The 24,439-nt window shown below is 50.9% G+C and overlaps 1 protein-coding gene across 12 annotated transcripts in view; it reads left to right on the forward strand.

The window, feature by feature from the left end:
• BAHCC1 (BAH domain and coiled-coil containing 1) overlaps positions 1–24,439 on the forward strand; it is a 128,767-nt gene that overhangs the window by 91,069 nt on the left and 13,259 nt on the right. For 8 of the 12 annotated variants that reach the window (XR_008328762.1, XM_053375477.1, XM_053375476.1 and 5 more), the window contains 12 exons: positions 832–937; positions 1,402–1,506; positions 2,139–2,347; positions 3,442–3,600; positions 3,794–4,005; positions 5,396–5,711; positions 7,072–7,764; positions 11,572–11,774; positions 12,587–12,723; positions 13,025–13,150; positions 22,000–22,114; positions 22,664–22,931. Coding sequence is in view for 11 of the 12 variants with exons in the window: in XM_053375477.1 (XP_053231452.1) it covers positions 832–937; positions 1,402–1,506; positions 2,139–2,347; positions 3,442–3,600; positions 3,794–4,005; positions 5,396–5,711; positions 7,072–7,764; positions 11,572–11,774; positions 12,587–12,723; positions 13,025–13,150; positions 22,000–22,114; positions 22,664–22,931 (2,649 nt within the window). In the remaining variant the exon portion in view is untranslated. The remainder of the gene's footprint in view (positions 1–831; positions 938–1,401; positions 1,507–2,138; positions 2,348–3,441; positions 3,601–3,793; positions 4,006–5,395; positions 5,712–7,071; positions 7,765–11,571; positions 11,775–12,586; positions 12,724–13,024; positions 13,151–21,999; positions 22,115–22,663; positions 22,932–24,439) is intronic. The other 4 variants (XM_053375479.1, XM_053375485.1, XM_053375483.1 and 1 more) reach the window with 4 other exon arrangements.

The raw sequence follows: 24,439 nt of genomic DNA on the forward strand, positions 1-24,439 counted from the left end.
TAGGGAGCTGTGCCATGCTGGATTCCCTTCCACATGAAGAGCCCCTTTAACATAGAAAGGGAAGGGAATTCAGCCTATAGGCTTCTGCAGGATTTAACTTCCTTCCGCAGGGCCTGTAAGACAGAGCTATTCCGCCTGGCTTTCAATTTGAACTTAACCTGATCTTTTATTCCCCTTCCTTCCCTCCCCCTCCCCTTTTTATGAAGATTACCCGCTCTGGGATCCCACAGCTAATTCTCCCCTGGTCTCCTCGCTGGCCCAAATAGGACAAACTTAGCCAGCTAGCCCTGGTGATCATCTAATGTTTATTGGATGGATTTCTCTCCCTAAATTGATTTTTGAATCATGAATGTATTGTTATTCACGTTTTATACTGTATTTTGTGCTGTTTTTTGTTGCATCAATTAAGTGTTTTAAATTTGTTAGACGCCCTGAGCCCGGTTTTCTGAACCGGGAAGGGCGGCGTATAATATTATTATTATTATTATTATTGACCAGACCATGGCCTTGCCCTCCCTCCTATCCGCGAACTCTAATTCCAGACTTGCAGCTCCTGACGCTTGAGCTGCAAGCTCACTCTTATAATTCCATGCCGAGTTCTTCAAGAGGGGCCTGTGCCCCATCCCTTATTCTTTAAGTTCTAACCCCACCCTGGAGTGGGAGATGGAATGCAGAAGTGATGTGCTCCTGTGACCTTCCTTTCTCCTGCCTCCTGCTCCTTCGCTTCCTGCCCCTGCTCGTGTCGCCAGGAGAAAAGATGCCAGCCCTTGGGGAAGTCCTGCCAGAAGGTGATAGCTAATCTTGCCTTTTCCGTTCTTCTTTTCCCGCAAGCTGGCGCGGCGCGGCCTGTGCATGTCATTGACCTGGATGCCGAAGAGGAACGGAGCCGGCTGTGTGAGGAGCGCCTGGGGCTTGCTGGGAGAGATCTCTTGATCCAGTAAGGGCGATTTATGGCGCTTTATGGTTAGGCTGGAGAGGCTTTCAGAAGGCCCACCTGCATCTTGGAAGCACAGTTGTTGTTGCTGGCTGCCTTACATCTGAGGGCAGGAACTATCAACTTTGTATTGATCTCTAAGCCACTCTGGGCTGGCACCAGGCTTGAGTGGGTCCTGTTAGTAGTAGGCCCTTACCTTGCACCAACATGGGCCCCTGTCTGGGCCAAATGTTGCCAGCTCCCCTTCAGAGTCCCTGTTGCTGCTGCTGCTGGCACTTTCCCTTACTTCCTCCCAGCAGATGTCTTTATTGGTAGTGGTGCATATTGCGCTTCCCGGGAGTGAGAGGCGAGCACTGGCTTGGCGTTCTTCTGTGGCGGCAGCTGCCACATTGCATTTCCCAAAATGCAATGCCTGCTGCCAAGCGTTGCATCTTGGGAAATAAATCATGGTGGTCTCTCTTCCACAGAACGAAACAGAGCCAGTGCTTGCCTCCTGTAACAAGCAGAACTGTCTGCCACCATCAAATAACGAAACAAGCACCACTCCCAATAAACAGGGAGAAGGCAGTGAGGTGAGTTACGGAAATTGCAACAGCAAGTATAATACAATCTCAACACGTTTCTGATGTTGACGGGCACTTCTGAGCCCCTGGGTCCTCGGCAGGTGCCTGACTGCGGCGACCTCCGTCACCGGCCATGGGTCCCTTTTGGGAGCGAAAAATTGGCTTAAATATGTATGGTATCTACCATCATTTGGTATCAAAGCTGAGGAAGGGAGTGCAGTGGGTTTTGCATACAGTGCTCTTAACGCTGGACCCATGATGAGCCTGTTATAGCTGGGCTTCTGGTTACTCCAGGAGCCTGACAGTGCCTGACCTTTAGACCTGGGGGCCACAGAATGACCATTACAGGCAACCCCCCACCCACCCCCGGTCATTTGCGTGTATTCAACATGTGCACAACCGCACGCGCATTGCACCGAATCTGAAAGGGTCCCAAAAATGTCACAAAAGGAGCAGAACCAGGGTGTTTGTGGGCTTTTTCAGTTGTATTGCAGAACAAAACTCCCTTACAAATTTGGAGAGGGGTGCATTGCCTGTACATTACATGATAGCCCACATTGTGTAGTCCCTTTACAGGCCTGGACGATCCTGACCTGTTGCAGCTGACCTGCCTTTGTCCCGTCTGATTTTTGATGTAACAGGGATAACAAGGACCTGGTGGAATTTGCCCGCATCCATCCGTCCAGCAGCTGCCCTGGAGACCTTACACCCCACCTGATGATTGCGGGCAGTTCCTCGTTGCAGGCCAGCCAGTTGGGAGGAGACCCAGCAGCCCATACCCACCCGGCTCATACCCACTGGTTGCCCCGGACACGTAGCCCTTCTCTTTGGATGGGTGGACACTCGTACGGTCAGTATTGCTGGGTGTCAACGTTCTACCTAGAACCATTGCCTAGGCCATGCCGACAGCAGCTCCTCTCCTGAGCCAGTGTGCTGTAGTGGTTAAGACTTGTAATCTGGGGAACCAGGTTCGATTCCCCGCTCCTCCACATGCAGCTGCTGGGTGACCTTGGGCCAGTCACACTTCTCTGAAGACTCTCAGCCTCACTCACCTCACAGAGTGTTTGTTGTGGGGGAGGAAGGGAAAGGAGAATGTTAGCTGCTTTGAGACTCCTTCGGGTAGTGATAAAGTGGGATATCAAATCCAAACTCTTCTCCTTCTTCTTCCTTATCTCTGGTCCATTTCTGATCTCACTTCACGCCTGATCTACAGCTTTCTACTCTCTTCTCCTGGCAGTTTCAGTTTCCTTCTGTGCTTTCCTGCTGCCCCATCTCTTGGCGTTGCTTTTAGTCTCTGGATTGCTATTGTCTCGTTATTTGCGACCCCCTGTTCTGCCTGTTTCCTGCCCGTTTTTTAAACTGGTTATTGCGTAAGCATCACCGTAACCTCTAGCCCTAATTGCTGTCGAGAGCCTAAGGCAGCCCTTAGTGAGTGACATTTAGGACCACTTCATATGCTTAGAAAATTCTTGCCTCGAGAAAGAGTCATCTGTACATGCAGCAAAAACACCTGCGTATACATACGATTTTCCATATAGAATTTTATGCGGGCAAAACTAGATTATTGCCTGTCCTATGACTCAACCCTCAGAGGTATTGCAGACCTGGGAGACTGCCTTCCCGGGGGTCACAGCTGATAGGTAGAGATAGGTGGAGGGGATTCTCCTAGATCTCGTAAGGACTGTGTGATACATGGTGATCTTCCTAAGTGGATATTATCTGTGTGGTACATACGTGACCTGCTCCCTGCCTCTTGCGGTGGATTTTCATTTGTCTGCATATGCACGAGAAGCCGAACGCTTCTTGGCCTACCCTGAGGGAACCGTGAAAAAGCAAACCCTCACTTTGCTCTGATACAATCTCTTTCCCTAGGGAAGATGTGGCTGCTGGGAGGGTGTGTTGAGTGGGCTGGGCTTTCTATGTCAAGTGCATTCTTCTCTCTAGGCATCGGGCACCCTGCTCTTCATCAAAACCTGCCTCCCGGCTTCCCAGCTTCTATGCCCAGTGCCATGCAGCCAGTCTTCCCCCTGTCACAGGAACCACCTGCTCAGCTAGTAATCCTGCCTTCTGAGCCTCCAGCCCATGGGGCGCCCCATACCCTGGGTAAGTAGCAGCCAGGCACTAACTGGCTGGCACATCCCACCACCGCTGCTGGATAGTAGCTGGGATGGGGTATACGGGAGCTGCCCCTCTGATGAGAGGAGATGGGTGCGGCTCTCCTAATTCAGGGATCAGGGAGGCACCTCCATACTCTTTGGCTTTGTTTACCTCTCTGATTAATCTCCCTGTCTCTCAGCAGCTGAGGTGATGGATCAGGCATCAATTTGGCCACCCATGTATCCCAGCCGGGGGCCTGGCTCTCACCTGCAGCACACAGGGCAACTCCCTGTCTATTCCCGCTCCCAATTCCTGCGTCAGCAAGAACTCTATGCCCTGCAGCAGCAACAGCAGCAGCAACAGCAGCGTGCAGCACAGGCACTGGAAGTGCAGCGGCACACACACAGCCAGGTAGGCGTGCGAAGTGAGGCCATCATCACGGTAACCCCTCTCAGTACCCATCAGGCTTCTCTTATTGGGCAGCTAGAAAGGATCTGCTTACTGAGGAAGGAACCTCCTCCCTCTGGGGGACATGGGTAATCTGAGATCGGGGACGGGAGCAAGGAATTATCAAATATTCTCTCTGCATGAAAGTCTGGGCCACCCATGCAGCTGCTTTGCAAAAGCTCAGCCCCTACGGTCCAGGCTGACACACATTAACACACACGAAGCAAATGAATTGCAGAAAGGTGACTGTGCAGCTACAGACGACTCACCCACTAAGTAACCCACCATGCTTCAAGGGAAAGGAAATGTGTGTGTGTACACACACACACAGAGTTCTCCAGCCAATCTGATCTGATGAGAAATCCCTCACTGGCTCAAAATACGGTGCTTGGCCAGATTCTGAGTGAGTGTAAGAATTTATCTCCTGAGTCATCTCAAAGAAAGTTCTATTGGCTGCAGAGCTACGGTCGTCAACATCCTGCTTCTCGCTGCATGGTGGTGATAGACGCCAGTATCCTATGTGGAAGAAAAGCACTCTTCCTGAGGGTGACGATCAGGGTTTGTTTGTGTGTGTGTGTGTGTGTGTGTGTGTGTGTGTGTGTGTGTGTTGTGATTCTAAGCAAGCACCACAAAAAGCAAATAATAATTATGTTTGGCCCGAGGATCAACCTTCTCTGAAGCTCAGCTCCCCAAATATAGTTGCAAAGATGTGCTTGGAAAAGTGTGGGATTGATGCCTGGAGACATCTTGGAAATCAGGGGGGTGTGGCTGGATGAAAAACCCCAACAGTCAAGAGGATGGGGTTTCTGCCCCCTGCATAGGTTATTGCCTCCTGCTGCCTCAACCAGCAGAAGATAGATAAAATGATCCCTGTTTCCATAACTTCATCTAGGTTGCAGTATTTTGCTTTTTGCTGGTACGAAATCTGAGTTGCTTTGGCTCGGAGTCCTGATGTATTTACTTGGAAGCACGAACAGCTCACATCTGCTAGAGTGGCACAAAGCACTAAAATAGGAAACCCAAAATAACCTTCATTGGAAGTGTATCCAGGTTTTCCTTGAACCCATTGTTCCCGACTGAGAAGGGGACACAGTCGAAATAAACGGCCACCGATTCAACCTGAATATAGGATCAGGACTGGGGTGAGGAACCAGAGTTGGTGGGCTGATAAGGACGTATCAACAGGAAGTGATGTGGAACCAGACGTGTTTAGGATTGCAAAGCACTGGGGACAAATGCAAGTCTTAAGATGCATATACTGACTGTATTGTCGTTGGGTCAATTGCCATTTTGTGATGTTGGTTGCGTGGGGTTCAGGCACTCGCTGATCCGTCCATCTCTCTCCCCCTTGTAGCGGAAGCCCGAAGAGCCGCCCCCTGAGCTGGAGATGCCAGGCCCCGAGAAGCCGCTCAAACCATCCCACAAAGCTGTTGCCTTAAACGCTCCCCCGAAGGGCCTGTCGCCAGCAGCTGCCTGCTCAGCCAAGCTCTCCCCGTGTTGCCACCCGCCCAAATGCCCTGCCCCCTGCACTTTACCTGTCTGCCCTGCTGTGGTGCCACGCTCGCCTGCTGTCAGTCCGGTGCCCTCGCAGAGCTCCACTGGCCCTGAGGCCGAGGACAAGCAGCCTGAAGGGAGGCCAGCCCAGGACTATCCCAAATCACTGGAACCAGGTAGGGATTCATGGCAGGCTATGCATGGAAGGGGGCGCCGGGAAGAGACACGGTATACTTGTGCACTGCTTGCACCCAATATCGATCATAGGGCTGGTTACTAGCCCATGGCATGGGCTCCGTCTCCCTGTAGTAAGTGTCTTGATCTGTGCCCTGCTAGGCATAGGCATCAGCATGTAGCTCAGAGTGCAGTTATTTTACGCAGGCTTTAGCCAACACATTCAAAGTTTTCAATCATTGTTGTGCAGAAAGGTTTGGAAAGGGTGCACTTAAAAGACCCAGGAACCGGACGGGCTTCTAGAACAGGGTTTCCCAAACTTGGGTCTCCAGCTGGGTTTTTTTTGGGAGGACAACAATTCCCATCATCCCTGACCACTGGTGCTGCTAGTTAGGGATGATGGGAGTTGTAGTCCAAAAACAGCTGGAGACCAAAGTTTGGGAAATGTTCTAGAATCAGTAGGGATTTTCCACTGTTCAGGATCGGAACCTGATCAGCCCCTCTTGGTCCCTGTTCTTGCTCCCCCCCCCTTTCCTACAGGCATGGTACCACAAAAGTCTGGATGCCATTCTTCCTAGGTAATTTGTAGAAAGTTCAATGCTGCCAGAAAATAAATAAACGGCAAGGGAGTACGTTCCGTTAGCATAACTTATTGCAGCCACGGAAGTTGTGAGAATGGACCAGCCTTCTGTTAGGAAGGGTGCAGGGTATGAGGTCAGGCTCATCTGAGTTATCTTGATAGATAATTTATTACGGTTGGAGACCAGCTTATAAAACACACTTGGGGGTACAATCCCAGAAGGAAAACAAACATTTAAAACAATGTACAATAAATTTAAAATTTATAAATGCAAAAAGTGTATAGACACTTAAAACTTTAAGATAAGCTACCGCAGAGAGATGACCCAGAGTCACCCATGGAACTGAGTTTGGGGATTTTCTTAACAAACTAGTTTGGGTCGGGGGATGGTCTGCGCCTACAGATCTGTACACAGAATCTGGCGACCATCCGGGTCGTCTTAGGATCTTTCCTAACAGGAAAAGGTCAATTTTTTGCTTTTCTGGGAGGTTAGCGAGCCTCACCAGCAGGGGATCAATGGTCTCACTACGTGCCTCTTCATAAAAGGGACATCTAAAAAACAAGTGCTCTGGGCTCCCTATCTCCCCCAATGAACAGGCGCCGAGTCTCTGAGCATATTGGATTTTTTTAAAGGATCCTTCCAGGAGCGGTGAGGGCAGAGCCGAGCTTTGAGTTATCTTGAGTTTTGGTTTGGAGAGTCCCAAGCTGACCTTATGCCCCCTGCTTTTGTGTGTGTACCATAGCTTATCCTGGTGCTCTTTCCTTGTTCTTTCTTCCTCTAGATCTTCCCCCTGGTTACTCCTACCCTGTGGCTGGCCTGGGCTATGCATCACCTTTACCCCTGGACCCAGCTGATCCTGACACTATGCAAACGGTTTCCACGGCAGCTGAGCCCGAACAGTCACGCACCTTCCCACCGGAGCAGGAGCCACAATGCGAGTCGGAAGCTCGCCCATCCAGTGGGGCTGGGGACCCCGAAGTGGATTCCTCCCACCCTCACCCTCCCCACCTCGTTGTGCACCCCCAGAGGCCGAGCTCCACGGAACTGGCCAAGGAGACGCCGTGTTGCCCCCTGCTGGTCGGGGACAGCCCAGACGGCTTGGACTCTGCCCCGAAGGAATGCCAGGAGGAGCCTAGGCCGGAAGCTGCTGTTCCAGGGCCTTCGCCGGAGGTGATGGCTGTGGAGGACAGCCCGGCCGCAGCACTAGAAGATGAATGCCAGGAAGACGAGAGCGATGCCAGCTCGCCAGATGACCTGTCGACGCATGCCGAGGTGCAGGTGGCCCCGTGCGGCCTGGATGCCCTCATTGCTGCCAGCATCGATCTGGGCGAGCTCCCAGCCTTGGAATCGCCACCTCCTGCAGATTCCCTTCCCCTGCCCTCGCCATGCAGCTCAGGGATTCCTGGCATTGCCCTGCTCAGTGAGCTGGCAGAACTGGAACTCCGTCGCCAGCAGTGCGATACTGCCGCCCATGGTAAGGAAGGCAGGGGGCCATCTTTTCTCTCTCTCTCCCTCTCCCTCTCGTCAGTGTTTTGTCCCTTCCCTCTCATGGAGGCCAGTGACCAGCAAGCAAGCAAGGGGACTGGGAAGAGGAATCTGTATTTGTCTGGGTGACTTGCCCACTCATTTTGTTCATGGTAGCTCAGTGCTGCTTGCTTCTTTGGTTCAGGAGGGCAGCCTGCCAAGAGTCGGAGACGGGGCTAAATTTCCATTGTCGTTAGAGGAATGAGAAACTTCTTTCCTATACGCCAGGGATGGGGAGCTGGTGGCCCTGCAGATGTTGCCGGACTCCCATCACCCCTGACCATTGGCCTTCTTGGCTGGGGCTGATGGGAACTGGAGTCTGTCAACATCTGGAGGGTCAGTTCCCCGCCCTATCCTTGCTATGCACAGCCCTGCCTCCTGCCTGGACAGCAAGGAATTGACCGCCACTGCGTGTTGTAGTGGCTTGGGATGCGAAGGAAAGATGACAGCCCACTGGAGACTGAAAGGTTGTTCATGATGGGAACATTATCTTGGGACTGGAACCAGAGGTTCTGGAATTTTTTCCCAGACTTTGGTCTTGTCAAGTTTGTACCTTTGAGACTGTAGAATTTGCATCCGTGCCAGGGCCTGCTCCCTTGATATCTTCCATTAGCTCTCCAGTGTTGGCACTGAACGATTAGCAGCCGAAGGGCAAATGCACATCACACTCATGTGCGATCTCCCATTGAACTGCTCAAACAGCCTGTCCACAACTGTAGCCTTTCAGCCTTCTCCACTAGCTTGCCAGCAGGGCCCCCATTATTGGCCCCACATTGCTTCCGCACTAGGCATACTGCTGGTTAAGAGAGTTTCTCTGCTTCTTCCAGTCTTACACCCCTCCGTGAGAGCCATGCCGGAAGCTGCCTGCTGCTCACCTCCCCATCCCCACAGGAATATTTGTTTAATCAATATATAGATAAGTTTCCTCTAGATCAGGGTTTCCCAAACTTGGGTCTCCAGTTGTTGTTGGACTACAACTTCCATCATCCCTGTCTAGCAGAACCAGTGGTCAGGGATGATGGGAATTGTAGTTCAAAAAATAATAATAAACTAGCTGAAGGCTCAAGTTTAGGAAACCCTGCTCTAGATAGAAAACCTCTAAGCAGTTTACAAAGTAAAAGCCACGAAACCACAAAGCCAAAAATAACAAACAAACCATACTGCGGCTATCAGAATAAAAATGTAGAGTCAAAATACGAAGCCATGTAATAGAACCATTGTGACAGTCAGTATCTAGTGAACTAAAAGATGGCACCTGGTTGAAATGGGTGGCGAACAGAACTGCAGGATCCACTTTGATCAGGAGCTTCTGCCTCCCCAGTACTCACCCCACCACTTCCTTCGCATAGATAAGTGGTGCTGTCCCTAAGAACCCTGCAGGGCTCTTCCTAACAGCCCTGTAGGCTTTTGTATATATAAGTTAAAGGATCCCCTCCTGACCTTAAGACCCTTCTCGGGCTTGCAGAACAGTATCTGCACTCGCTCAGATCACCAGTAGAACCGTACCCTATTTTTGGTCCCTCGTAGGCCATGATATCCTTATGCAGTGCCTTTGGAGTTACGTGATCTGCCACCCAGGCAGGAAACTTGGACGGCTCTGGGGATCTGGAAGTTGAGAACCAAGGCGAAAACCCCAGAGTTTGAGCAGCAGTTGCCTTCCTAGGCTTCTGCTCTAGGTGCACTCTTTTATGAAGTACGGACTCTGCATGTCAGGCCTTGAAGCATCCTGGTGGCTAGCTAGGGAAAACGGTGTCTTTCATAATTGCCGCCGTAAAGAAGAGCTAATCGTTAGAGGTTGCTTATTCCTGGCCCGTGGGGAATGGAGTGATTTCCCCCCCTAGAGGCATGGAGTCTGGAGTCCTGCCAAACTGCGGAGTGAAGTCAGGGGTCAGGCAGCACATTGGGGGCTTGCCTAGCCAGCGCTAGGAGTAGCTCAACCTTTGATTTGAGCTCTCGGAAGAGGATATTAACCCCTTGTGAGTCTGGGAGACAAGAGCCTTTGAGGCAGCCACTCTGTTGCATACAGAAGACAATTTAGGGAGGCTCATTGTCTAGTCTGGACCTTGAATTTGGGCAGTGTAGAGACTTGGGATAGGCCCACTGTTATTATTATGAGGGTCCTTAAAAAATAGGAAAATACCTGTCTTATTCAACTGCATTAACCAGTGAACACCAGTGAGAAAGGGTTACCTCCATACCACTTAGATGCTTCCTGTTTCAGAATCCCATCGCTCTTGAGAACTTTCTAGTGCTCTTGTTTGGCGGGGTGTTTTTTTTTAAAAAAAAATTCAGCAGAACGAAAATAGTGAAAGTCTTGCTTTTTTTAGTCTCTATCACCTTTCCGCTGCCGTTTTCAGCCTCCCGTTTTCCCACCTCCCCAGACGAGGGGGTCTGCACCAGCCCACATATGCAGATGGTTATCACCCCCTGTGGCTAAGCAAAGTCTGCGCTTTTCATCTCTACGGCAAACGGTTACTGCTCACACACCGGAACCGTTCTTTGCCCACAGTGGAACGGAAACCACATACAAGGACTCCCCTGCATGCCTCCTCACACATGTGTGCAGGCGCATTCGCAGGCAGACATCCTTGTACACAAGCACAAAGCAAATTGATGTACAGCAAAAACCTTATCTGCGACTCTCTGTCGTCCCCCCCCCCTTCCTCCATCTGCTCATCATCTCCAGGGACTTTGTAGTTTGGAACTACGTTACCCTTCCGATCAATCCCCTCTGGGCAAGGTTCTTCCCAAAAGCCTCCTCCCAAGTTTGATGCTATCTGAAGAGGCCCCTCTCCTTCCCCCAAGTTCAGACGGCTCTGGCTCCTGGCTGCTGCCCCCTCGGCTCAAATTGCCTTTTCTCTCCCCCCCGCCCCCCCGAAGTATGTGGCATCCCAATAACTTCCCCTCTGCCTGGATGGATGTGTGGTATGTGCCTGAGATAAACACGACCGTGTGCCTGATGTCTTTGAGTAGCAGGGTATGGAGAGCAGAGTGGGCAGAGGCAAGGCAACCTTTCCAGAGTGAGCATTGTGCCAGGCTAACCCCCCCCCAAAAAAAACCCCTTACCAGTGGGTGTGTCTGAGAAAGGAACAGAGCCGCAGTTCGCTCGGAAAAATAAGAAGACATGGCCAGTAGTAACAACAAGCCGGCACCCAGTCGCTACCCAAGGTTGCTTTGGGGGCAGAGAGGGGACAATGGTTTCAGGGTGGTGTGCCCCTTTTATGTGCCCGGAAACACCCAATAGAATCATAGAGTTGCCAAGTTGGGAGGTCATGACCCAATGGTCATGCAGTTCAAAGTAGGGATCTCAGCTAAAGCATCCATGACAAATGGCTATCCAACCTCTGCTTACAAACCTCTCCAAGGAAGGAGAGTCCACAACCTCCTGGGGGACCCAAGATCCAAAGACCAAGGTGTATGATATCTTAATGTACCGTATTTTTCGTTCTATAAGACGCACCAGACCACAAGACGCACCTAGTTTTTGGAGGAGGAAAACAAGGGGGGGGGGATCTGAATCTCAGAAGCCAGAACAGCAAGAGGGATCACTGCGCAGTGAAAGCAGCAATCCCTCTTGCTGTTCTGGCTTCTGGGATAGCTGCACAGCCTGCATTCGCTCCATAAGACGCACACACATTTCCCCTTACTTTTTAGGAGGGAAAAAGTGAGTCTTATAGAGCAAAAAATACGGTATGTCTCCTTCCCCTGTGGATGAGAATGGTTTTTCCACCACGGTAACCTTCCCCCCTTTCCACAGTGCTGGATGAAGACCTGGCAGCGTTCAATCTGCAAAGCCTGGCCACTCTCGCTGCCGCCTGGGCCCTGGTTGAGGCAACCGGCCTGGAGAGCAGCCCCCCTGACCTCCTCGACCTGGCAGAAGCTGCTGTGCCCTGCGTGGACCTGCGTCCTCGCATGCGGGCCTCCCGCCGCAAATACATCTGGACCCCTAAGACCAAGCCTGTAAGTATCCTGTGTACCCAGGGCATTTCAAATAGGGGACAGAGAGGATGTGCTTGTTCGTTGATTGCAATCATTTGTGCCCTGCCGTTCGTTTCCTTCCAAGGAAGCTAACAGGTGATGTCAATAAATTAAAAAGCATAAGAAGAGCCTGCTAGAACAGGCCAGTAGCCCACCTATTTAGCACCTTGTTCTCATAGCAGCCAGTGGGATGCCTATGGGAAGCCTGAAAGCAGAACGCCAGAGCGGTGGCACACTCTCCACTTGTGACCCCCTGCCTCTGACAGCAGAAGGAGAATAAACAATGTTCCTTCCAGCTGTCCATCATTCCATCCTGGCACAGTTCTGGCCCTGGCTAGAACAAGTCAGAAGTCTGGTGTGTCTCTGAACCACACATGGCCTGTTCCTTTTAAATCTGCAGAACTCCTAACCACTTTATCTGATGAGATCCCCCTCTTCTGCTGCTGAAACCTGTCAGCTGCCATAGGGAACAGCTGGGCCCGTGCTTTTAAAACCCACTGACAATACAATATTGGTTGTTCCCCACCTTTTTGGGAGTGGGCGCTTATTTCTTTCCCTGAGGGCATTCAGCCAAAACCTGACACTGATTGGGGTAGACCACCCAAAGGTCAGCTTTTCCAGCCAGCTAGCCTTCCCTACCCCTTCTTCACCTCTGGAAGTTCTTGGGCCTGCTACTGGAAGGGAAAAGAGAAGGTTAGGAATGAATGGACGACTTGCACAGAGCGTGCTGCACGTGGCATGGCCTCTTTGTTTTTCCACCCCGGTGAAGGATCCTTCCCCCTCTCTCCCTGCAGGTTTGCCCCCTGAAAGCAGCCATTGAGAACTTGGACACCCAGGAAGTAGAGATGCGGCTGCGGCTGGCGGAACTGCAGCGGCGCTACAAGGAGAAGCAGCGGGAGCTGGCCAAGCTGCAGAGGCGGCACGACCACGAGTGAGTGTCTTTGCCTATTTTCAGCAGGTTTGCAGGGCAAGGTGCCCCAGAGAATGTGGGTAAGACCACAAAGCATTGAAAAAGAGGCGAGGGTGTGAAAAAAACACCTGATCTTGGACCTGTCTGTTATGGCTCCTGCAGCCCAAGCAAGCAAATGGGTCTCTTGCATCGAGAGTTTCAAGCTCCTCTTCAGCTTTGTAGACCATAGGCAGGCACACACACACACCACTAGCCCTTCCAAGCAGGAGCTAGGGGAGCGCTTGCCCCTTGGATGTGTGCTTATTGTGGCTGTTGCCCATAGGCGAGACGAGAGCTCCCGGAGTCCGGCTCGGCGGGGACCAGGGCGACCTAGGAAGCGCAAGCACTCCAGCACTCTCAGCTCCCTGCGCCAGGGCTCCATCAGCAAGAGCGACAGCAGGAAGGTCAAGTGAGTGACCGGGCTCGGCTCACAGGGGGCGGGAAGGGCACCCTAGCCGCTGCGTGCGCAACATGCTGTATTTCCAACGCGTGAGGAAGTGTGGGTGTGCGTGAATGAGCACATGCATGTGGGGGCATCGTTACAGGAGTGCACGGGGAGAACTGGGCGTGACACTGGCAGGGCTGCGTGGCCAAATGCTGGGTAGCCGCCAAGTCCCTGTAAAAGCAGGGCTGGGGAGGGCACGGAACCTTTCCTCCGCTGGCTGCTTTTCTTTCCAGATCACCTTTTCCTCCCCTGCCTGCCTCACTTATTTCCTCCCCAAGCTTGAGCCCGTTTTCAGTCTTGGAACCGGGGCCTGCGGAGAAATGTGGGAAGCACAGAAAGGCTTATGCACCCCTTCTGTACCTTCTACTCTTGCGTTCACGGGAGCCAACTCCTAGGGACTGAGGGGTCTTCACCACCACCACCCCCGGTAAAATATTTGAAGAGGCCAACCCCCCTCCCCTGAGTTGATGGACATTGCCATTCAAATGGTGTGCATGCACCACGTTATGGGATCCATTATGTGGGGCAGCCCTCCAAGCTACCCCACCAATCACTTTGCAAGAGCCCACTCTGCTCAAGTTTACTAGGGTGGCCGTTGTGCATGAAGCTGTATGCATGCTTCTCCTGTCTTGCCCTGTCGTATCTTTATATACTTAAAAAGCCAACACAGTTGCTAAGGAAGAGGGAGCAGGGGCACCCCCACCCCCCACAAGTCCCTGCGCTTGCAGTGTAGCTATTATAGAGCACTGCTTGCGTTAGCGGGGGGGGGGGTAGTGCTGGTGGTGTTAATGGAGTCCCTTGAGGTCAAAGTCTTCCCATGTTGTTGTTCATGGCTGTTAACCGGTGCCTTCGCCCCAGAAGTGGTTGCATTTCAGTGCCGAGTGCAGGGGTTTGTCTTGCATGTTGCAAATGGGCGCTGAGACCCAGGGGAGCGGTGGGGCTGGAGAGAGGCCTGCTCCCCTGTGCTCCCCCGCCTCGTGACTGCCTTGCCTCCTGCCACCGTTCTGGGGGGAAAGAATTGCCCCTCTTTTGAAGAGGAAGGCAGTGTTGCATAAAAGCCTCTTTATCTGTGCTGTATAAAGTCATTGGTCACACTGCAGTGGTGTTCATTGCTGCTGGCGCTTTATGATTATCCATTAGCCGCCCGGCACAGTCATTCCCGCACTCACGGGCCCTGTATAATTGTCCTTCTCTGCTACAAATTGCCTCTCCCGGCAGGCCCATTTGCATAAATCCTCCAAGCTAGTCCAAACATGATTGGAGCACGCGTGTGTGCGCTGCATCAATCCTGATGATTTGGTAATAATAGTTAAATCTGTACTAAATGGTTCCTTCAATTAAGACAGAAGAAAAAAAAATTAATCTCTAGGTTTTATGTCACAAAACATTAGCAAATGTAGTGAAGGTTACAGGGGAAAAAAAGCAGTTAGTGTTGGCTTTGGGTTGCAACATGGCTCCACCATATGGCTCGTGGAAATCTTCCAGGGCTTGCTGGAGAACTTGCTTGCCTTCTCCCATTCCTCCCTCCCTCCCACCGCCCTTGCCTGGACCCTTTCCCCTGGATTTATTCCTGTTCCCTCCCCAAACCTTGCAGAGCTGTGTAGGTTTATGCAAAACCAAATCCAGAAGGGAATACATTCTTAGCTGATTTGGAAGGCAGTCCCTGCTTTGGGCTCTACTAAACTGTTCTGTGGCTTCAGAGGAACAGTGGAGAGGAGTTCAGATGGAGGCGGGAAACAGAGGCCTCTCCAAATGCCACCATACTGTCTTTCCCACCATACTGTCTCCATGGCTCCAGCAGCGTATGAGCAAATCTTAACAACCAAGCCTCACCACCACCCTGCTTTTAAAACCTGGGGTTGCATCCTTTTGAGTTCCGTGACTTACACACTTTCCACAGCGGTAGTAGAGCTCCCGGCTGTTCAGAAAGGGAGAATACCGGGTCGGGAAACTCTTCCGCTTGAAAGGAGGGACGAATATCTTTGACCATTTTCATCAGTGGTGAAACGAAGCTGTTTATAGGTGGCAGGATATTTGGAGACTTGAAGCGGGTATGGATAGAGCCAATATCCTTGCCCCGGGACATTGGCATTCCATCCTCATGTGGTCTCTGCATTTTGCAAATGTTATGAGAATCTGTAAGATACACTGAACCAGAGACTATGGCAGGAGAGAGGTGGGGGCCGTGACCTTCTGTAACAGGGGGCATCAACAGTCCCTCATACTGCCTTCCTGCCTCCGAAAAGCTGCTCTATTCAGTAGGTGGGCCCAGTTGGAAATAGCCTAACCACATCCTACCAATGGCATTGCATTGGTGAAGCTCTCGCTGTCCACAGTGGGGGTGTTATTCTCAGGTCCCAAATATAGTGTATAATTAGGATGCAATGTCTGTCTGTCTATCTCTCTCTCTTCCCCCAATTTCTAATTCCTGTACTTAGGAAGTACTTTTTGCATTCATGAGTTGCAACCTAAATAATACCTGCACCCTGTTCTACATGCTTTAGTGGGCTCAGAGCACGGCGTAGCTTTTCCTGGACTTTTCAAAATGGGCTCAGTAGGGGAGATGTTGTTCCAAGTAGCCCTATAAACACAGCAACAGCTCGGCCCTTCCTGAGAGCGTTCGTGCAACATTGAACCGACACCCCCTTTCCCTGCAGATCAAAGCATTGCAGGATGGCTCCAAACCACACAGGCTGCCAGATGGGACCTTGCACACCCATGTGACTCACCACTCCACACCTGAACGGCGGCTTGCGCTCCTTCCTGATTTGCATCCTGGCGCACAGGCCTTGGCTTGTAAACCCAGCCAGGCGAGGCACGGTGGCACAGGATCCCCTTGCTGTGCGTTGCCAGGCCAAGTCTTCCAGCCATCGTGGCATCCCTTCCCTGCTTTTGGCCTCGCTGAAGCAACACATGCTCCTGTGGCAGCTGCAGGCCCGGCCCCTTGGCCTGCTTCCTATCGGGAACATTCCCGCAGCTTCCCACGGCGAGCGAGAGAATCCCTGCCAAGCTTGCTTCCCTCCAGCCACTCCCCGGAAGTGAGCGGTGGCCTGGAGCCACGGTAGCTCCCTGCCCGCTGGTGCCCGAGGTGTGAAGATGGGCAGCTTGGCTTTCTCTGGAGCCCCGAGTTGCTTGCTGGCCTGTTTTCCGCACCCTGCCTTCTGCCCATGGCCCTTTGCCTGCCTGCCTGAGGGTGCTCTGCTCCCTTCCCATCCCTCTGCTTGTCAGGGAATTCCCTCCTTCCTCGCCTGCTGCAGCCGCAGGAATGGAATTTGGCACCAGCTCCAGGGTCAGCCCCGGGTCAGAAGGTCGAGGTGCAGGGGGCAAGGCCCGGGAGAGGAGTGTGAACAGAAGCCGTCTCGGGGAAGGGGGAAAGGGGGTTTGCGCGGCCTCAAACCCTGGGCTGCATTCCCAGGGTGGAGCAAACAAGAGGCGGCTTCTCTGGGTGCCGGAGTGGAGCAATTAGAACTAACGAGCGCTGGAGATCCGAGCGGGAAGCCAGCCAGCAGTACGGGGGGGGGGGGATGGGAACAAAGCCTTCAGGGAGCTAATTCATTTCATATTTACTATGCTGGGAGGACGCTGCTTGTGAAAGAACTGCCGATGCGATGCGGAGCAGATCCTTTGCGATGGACTTCCCCATGGACTACAAATCCCACCAGCCAGCATGACCGGGCTAATGGGACATTTAGTCCCAAACTCATGAAGGGCACCAGATTGGGGAAGGCTGATTTTGAAGGTGTCAAAAACAGGAAAGAAAAAAGGACGGCCTGCTTCAGATTAGGCCAGGCTTGATTCTTTAACTTAATTGTTGTTTATAAGTAGGGAGTGTGCACCTCCTCTGGCTATTTTTTAGTCTTGATTCTGCTTGAAACCTAAGAGTGTTGTTCTCTTTGCCTTTGCTTCCTGCTCCTTTTCTCCTGACATCAAGCAACGTGTCTCTTCGTTGCTTCTTTTTCAGTGTGTTGGATGAGATTGATCCAGGCTTTCCTCTAGCTTGCTCTATGTAGCTTGCACACAAACATGCTGCCCTTTGTGGAGACAGGAAGTGTTTGGAAGGCAGCAGTGAGTACACACTAGCAGCAGGAATCCTGGCGCTCTCCTCCAATGGGTTTTACTGGGCCAGTGGACCATGGCTTATTCCATGGAAGAGCCGGGCACAGATGCCTGTGGAGCAACTACCTCGCTCCTCTAAGAACATGGCTTTGCATGTGCTGCAATTCCAAGGGAGCACAGAAGGGCACTAGGCATTCAGTTCAGCTCGAATGAATGCTCAGCTTCCAACAGAACTCTCGGCTTAATTTCCTTTTTTCAAGAGCACGTTTCTAGAACTTATCGCTGCAAAGATCTGCTTGAAAGTTACACAGCTGGTTTCTCCCCAAAGCAGAAAAAGCTGCTCAGCAGTGGTTTGGGGCTGATCTGTAGTGTCCTAATATATAGTTAAAACGGCAAATGTCCCAGGATCAGTTTATGCAAAATAAAAGAAAATGCATAAACATGCTCAAATTCAGATAGGTCACGGAATTCTAATTTCTGTGGTGCAGAATTTGTATTTTATACAGTATGCACACGCATGCAGCCATGGCCGAGATACGCCAACAGTCCTTGCCAGCAGCTGCAGGAGACTGCGTGCTTGCAGCAATGCTACAGAGCACAGAGATTAACTCCGATCCCATAGTTTGCAAAGCCCCCCTGAAAATTTCACCTTGCTTCTTCTGCATCTCATTTTCCTTAGCTAAGTTTTGTCCCAGTGCTGGTTATGAAGAAACAGCTCAAAACCGTGCTGGCTGTTTCTGCCAAACTCTTAGGATCACTTTGCACATTACCAGAGTCCTACATAGAAGGTACTTTGTGTTAGGAATTAATGCGATGATCATTCCCTCAGATTTTTATGATGCACATTTAGTTGGCATGCATATAGTGGGAATCTATGATAGCTCTTAGCTTATTAGTACATGCAGGAACATCAGACGTGATAATCTACGTGGAAGTTTCATTGCATCCCCAGGAAAATGGGAGAGCTGGCTAAGAGGGGGCTTGCATTGGTCAGGAGGGCAAGGCAATTTAACTCCATGTTACTCCTAATCCTTCCCCATGGCTCCCAGTCCTCCTCCTCTTCAAGAGACCTATCCTGCTTCTCACATTTCTTCCACGAGTCCTTACAGGTCTTGCCCTACTCCTTAAGTAGAACAAACACCCAGAATTTTGAAAAAAGAGGGGGGAAAGAAAGCATAGTCTTTGTAATTTGCTTAATCCAGTTGTGTAATTTGAGTTGTAATACTGCAGAATTGAGGTGATTTTCTTCCAGAATTCCAGATCTTCTTAGCTTGATTCAGGCATTTGTGTGAACATATCAGGGCTTAAAGCCAGTGTTTCCCAAACTCGGGTCTCCAGCTGTTTTTGGACTACAACTCCCATCATGCTTAGCTAGCATGGTCAGGGATGATGGGAACTATAGTCCAAAAACAGCTGCAGACCCAAGTTTGGGAAACACTGACTTAAACTGAAGATAGGAAACCTTGTGACTCTCCAGATGTTTCTGGGGACTCTGCTGCCATCAGCCCCGGGCAGCATAGCCAACGGACAGGGATATTTGATGCCGTGGTCCAGCAACATCTGAAAGGCCACAGGCTCCACATAACTGAGGAGGGGAACAGGGCACACACACACACACAAGCCCTGCCTCCAACATCCCAACCTATGCCAGCTTCAGTCCAGACCTTGGTGGCACTCTTTTATTAAGATCCCCTATTGCAGAGGCTTCAAAGCCCTTTCAGCTAAATGGGAGTCACCCCAAATTCAACATTTCCCAATTAACTGCCAGTTAGCATTGGACCTCCCCTCCACCCCTCCATGGTTTCTCCAACTTTTTCAAATATTGCTGCATGTTATACACCACAATTTTCTCAGATATGATTTTACTCCTCTTCTTATTCAAAGCCTACTTGCGTTTTAACATGTTTACAATAGTTTTTTCCTTAAATAATCTACAAACATTTTCCACTCCTCCTTAAAAGTCTGCTGATCCCCGACTTTACTTGTTAAACATGCTGGTTCGGCATATTCCGTCAATTTCACCTGCCAATCCTCTTTAGTAGGTACTACCGCATCTCGCCATTTTTGTGCATATAGTATTCTCGCTGCAGCTGTTGCATATGAAAATAAATTCGTCTGGCTTGGGGGGGGGTACTTCTACCCTAACAGGGACGCGAGTGGCACTGTGGTCTAAACCACAGAGGCTAGGACTTGCCAATCAGAAGGTTGGCGGTTCGAATCCCCACGACGGGGTGAACTCCCGTTGCTCGGACCCTGCTCCTGCCAACCTAGCAGTTCAAAAGCACATCAAAGTGCAAGTAGATAAATAGGTACCTGTCCGGCAGGAAGGTAAACGGTGTTTCTGTGAGCTGCTCTGGTTCGCCAGAAGCGGCTTAGTCATGCTGGCCACATGACCCGGAAGCTGTACGCCGCTCCCTCGGCCAATAAAGTGAGATGAGCGCCGCAACCCCAGAATTGGCCATGACTGGACCTAATGCTCAGGGGTCCCTTTACCTTTATAATAACAATAATGGTAATAATAAGTCTGCACGAGCGCCTGAACAGGGCTCTTATCATTGTGCATATCAGAGAGAGGCATGCCTCACCTAGCTTCTCAGTTCCCCCAAGACCCATGTCCACCCACGCACACACGCCCATAAAACCTGTTCCCTCGGAGCCAAGACCGCAAGAGCGGCGGCACCGAAACTGCTTACGCAACTTGCGCTGCCATCACTCCGGTGCTGAGGGAGTTAAGCTGCCCGGGCAGGAGCTCCGCTGTAGCTCCTCTGGCAATCCCCTTGCACATAAACCCTTCTGACAAGCTCAGCTGAAAGAAGCGATTGTCCCAAAGCCCCCCCCCCTCCCCTCCCAATAGCTGGTGAATTAATGAGCTGCAGCAGAAGTGGCAGCCGCTCCGGAATGTTGCTGGAAGGCATGAAAAGTCCAAGGAATCTCCTCCTCCCTTTTCCTAAAGCAGCAACAGGACCTGTGGGAGGGATGCAGCATGCCATCTTCCCCACCTAAGGGAAACGGGAAAGAAAGAAAGAAAAGTGGGGGGGGGGCATGTATCCAACACTGGCGTCAGCTCAGACTCTTGTCTTGCGGACAAGACCCTCCAGCTGCTTTTACCTACCCCACCCCCCAGAAGTACCTTGTCCTGCTAGACTCCCCGCATAAACCCTCATACACCTTTCGACCAATAAGGGAGGCACGTTTCAATTTCACTTGGTGAAGATGGGTGACATTTGACAAGGGTGCAAAGCAGGGCTCTTTACTCAGTAATGATCTCTTCCCCGTTTTCTGAGCAACGCACAAAGGGAATCCATTCAGTCTCCTCGCCCCTTAGGGAGGAATGTAAACCTTCCCTGCTTTGGGGAAAGGGTTTGCAAACTTGATTTGGCCACATTTAGATGCCCAATTCTATCTGCTTTACAGTGGTACCTCTGGTTACGTACTTAATTCGTTCCAGAGGTCTGTTCTTAACCTGAGACACCACTTTAGCTAATGGGGCCTCCTGCTGCCGCCGCGCGATTTCTGTACTCATCCTGAAGCAAAGTTCTTAACCCGAGGTACTATTTCTGGGTTAGCGGAGTCTGTAACCTGAAGCGTATTTAACCCGAGGTACCACTGTAGGTGATCCTTTCTGTTTTAAAAGTTGCGTTCTGGTTTTTCTCTCTGTGAAAACAGAGGGGCAAGCAGAATTCAAGGGAGGTGTAAATGTGTGCATAGAACATAGAGGTGTATTTAAACACACACACACACACACACACACACACACACACACACACAGCTCCCCTGCCTGTCACAGTCTCAGTAATACTAACATTTTCCTAGTAATACTAACTAGTCCTTGTATGTGTCAGGAGAAATTGGGTCTCCTGTTTTACACAGCTACCACAATTCAGTCTTCATCCAAGCGGCTTCCTGAGGAAACAGTGGAGTTCAATAAAACCCAGATGTCTTGGCACCTAGTTCCTGCTGTGCCCTCCTGCTCTGGAGAAATGGGGGGGAGGGGGGAGGAAGGAAGTTTCCAGCTCTTCTTCCCCAAAGGCAGAATAAATGCTCTGAGCTTCTTAGAAACTTTAGTGAGCACCCAGCACCAAGACAGCTGGATCAAAGGGTAGAGACCGGGGACTTGAACCTGAACATTTGCCCGGCACTCTCCATCCTTGTATGGCAACCTTGGACTCCGGGGCATATAATGGTTATAATGAGGCAGGTCCATACTGTTTTATCAGAAGGAAATTCCCAGATCCTGTAGACCAAAGCAATATTGATTTTCGCGCTCAAAATAAATTGTGCCAAACCAAAAAAAACTCAGCACAAAATGGGCTTCTATTTTACAAGTTTGTTTAAAAGTTGCATGTGTCCTTCTGACCCAACACATTTTAACCCTTGTATATGGAAGAGAACTTGGAATGAGTGTGAATTAACTGGGGGAAGGAAATGGAAGACAGGAGCGCGGGGCAAGGCAGGCAGCAGTAGCCACAAGAATTCCCCCATAGTTTTTTCTCATATAGCCTTAAAGTCTAGAACCAACGTTTTATGGTAATTGATGCTGCATGGAATTGTAGGATGCTGAGAACTGGCGTGTGTGTGTGTGTGTGTGTGTGCTCATTCCATCCTGAAAACCTAGGTAAAAATTCCTTCCTTTGTGTAAGGCTCCACCTCTGCACCTTACCACCCCGTGGGCTCCAGCCCCCAAATGGAGGTGTCAGTGAGCTGAATTGTCTTTCCATTGGGCTTTTTCCAAACTGAGCATTCTTTCCCATTCACAGGTCAGTAAAGGCCAGCTTATCTCTGCTGTGTGCAGAGCTGCGGGCTGAGGGAGAGCCGAAGAAGAAGAAAAGGAAAATATCAGAGACTGCTTATGGTGGCATTAAAAACTCCCAGGTGAGTCCAGCACAGAGCCTTATCTAGCACAGCCATCCTCTTCGTTCTTTCACCTTTTCGGTCATTTTGTAAAAAGTAGCTTGTCGGTGAACAAGCTAGGCCTGATCAGAACCATTGACATTCTGCCCCTGCCTTCCAAAGCCAGTCAGATGGGGAAGACACTCGCCACATCAACCACGATGCTTTAGGCTTTGAGGACTGGCCTAGTGAGATCTCTGGGATGCTGTATCTTCATATGTGAGACACTCGCATCTCCTTCATCTTCCAGTATATTGCGGCCCCCCCCCCATAGGCAAAGTAAGGCAGAAATGTGCACAATTGTACAATTTGAGAGTTTCATTTTACCGATCACATAGGAAGCTGCCTTCTACTGAACCAGACCATTGGTCCATCTTACTCAGTGCTGTCTACACTGGCTGGCAGCAGCTCCCCAGCATCCTTTCCAATGTACCCTGATTGTAAGAAACAGATGTGAGCGGGAGGGAGTGGGAAACGGCGGAGAAGGCATCCTTTGGACCGTAGTGACTCGTGTTTGTTTCCATGCTGCAGGAGAAGGTGCGTTGCAAGAAGAGCAGCTCCCAAAACAAGCTGGCTTCCACCGTGGTGCACAAGGTCTCCCATCTCAAGCAGAAGGTCAAGAGCAAAGGCTTGCCTGCAAACATTGGCCCGTTCCGACGGAAAGAGCCCAGCCCCGGTACCAGGATCCAAAAGAAACTCTCCCGGCCCAAGAGCTCCAAAGGAACACCTTCTGCCAAATACCCACAGCAGGACCTCACTACCTCAGAGGTCAAGCCAAGCACAGGAAATACTGATGCAGGTATGGAGGGCGGTAGAGAAGGGTGGGGTTCGCTGGGAAGCAAAGGTTGGCAACGGTGTAGATCCTGTTGGCACTTCTGGTCAGAGATGCGCACCAGCTGCCTGTTTGCTACCAGCATGTTGCTATTAGTAAACGAAGCCATTAGCAGCTTGGGAGCAGTTGACTTACAGGATCACCTTGCCTCATATTGCACTTGAGCACTTCGATCTGTGGAAGTGGCACTGTTACAGGTGCTGCAAAATCCTCATTCCACACTCAAAATAAATCAGTCTTCTAGTGTGGCAGCACCTGCACTTTGGAACTCCCTGCCTATTGACAACAGGCAAGCGCCTTTCACTGTACTCTTATTAACGGCGTTTCCGTGCGCTGCTCTGGTTTGCCAGAAGTGGCTTAGTCATGCTGGCCACATGATCTGGAAGCTGTATGCCGGCTCCCTCGGCCAATAAAGCGAGATGAGCGCCGCAACCCCAGAGTCGGCCACGACTGGACCTAATGGTCAGGGGTCCCTTTATCTTTACCTTACTTAAACCATTGTTTCTTTAGGCAAACCTCTTCAGACATGTAGCTGTGTGTTTCATCTCTTTTTAGCAACTATTAGTTTTAATTTTCTTCTGGATTTTTTTAAAATAACCTGTTTTTAACTGAGTTTTATCCACAGCGGTATTGTTTTATTTTCTATCTTTGTAAACCACTTGGCGGTTTTCTTGCGATTAAGCAGTAACTAAATGTTCTTAAATAAGTAAGAGGTGAAGAGGATGTTAGTAACTTTGCAGCTGTTGCCTTGCTGTATCTGTCACAGCTAAAACAGGCCCTGGGACAATTGCTGACCTCCGGCCCTGTGGAAAGGGAGTATGTGTGTGCCCTGTAGGGCAGTGTGCTGGACTCCCAAGACACAGAATCCCTACCGGCCCTCCCACCTTCCCACTAGGGAAAGGCAAAGCACAATTTGTCGCTCCCAAGCCATTCACGGAGCAAGTTCATCCTCCAGGGGAAAAAAACCTGTTATCTTCTGCTCTGGCCAGGAGCTTTTGCCGCTCAGCGCATTTCCTCCTGGCAAGCAGAGGAAGCTGTGGAATTTAAAAATAGCTGCACGTGCTGGCCTCTGCTGGGGCCAATGTCCGCTCCAGTTTGACTGCAGCCTTATGGGTTTCCCTTGGAGCTTCTGGGGCATCTTATCAGGAAGCCAAGGCTGAGACAGAAATCCTGCTTCCACTCCCCAAAGCCAAAAGAACAAAGGGACATTGTCAAGAGGGGCAAGAGCCAGGATGTAAGAACTCAAGATTGGGAGAGGGGGAGGAGGATACGCAGGCCAGATTTGCTGCAGGGTTGACAGAGGGGGGCAGTTGCAAGGCCCAAAACACCCTCCAAGTTGTGTGCCTGGTTTTTTTGTTTCGTTACGTTTGGAAGAGCTGCTGCCCCACTGTTGTACCCATGATGAGCACCCTGGGGCAGTTTATCAGGGGCTCCTCCTGCATTAAGTCCTCAAATCCAACGGTTCCCAAATGGTG

Source organism: Podarcis raffonei, chromosome 2 (genome assembly GCF_027172205.1).
Source record: "Podarcis raffonei isolate rPodRaf1 chromosome 2, rPodRaf1.pri, whole genome shotgun sequence".
NCBI lineage: Eukaryota > Metazoa > Chordata > Lepidosauria > Squamata > Lacertidae > Podarcis > Podarcis raffonei.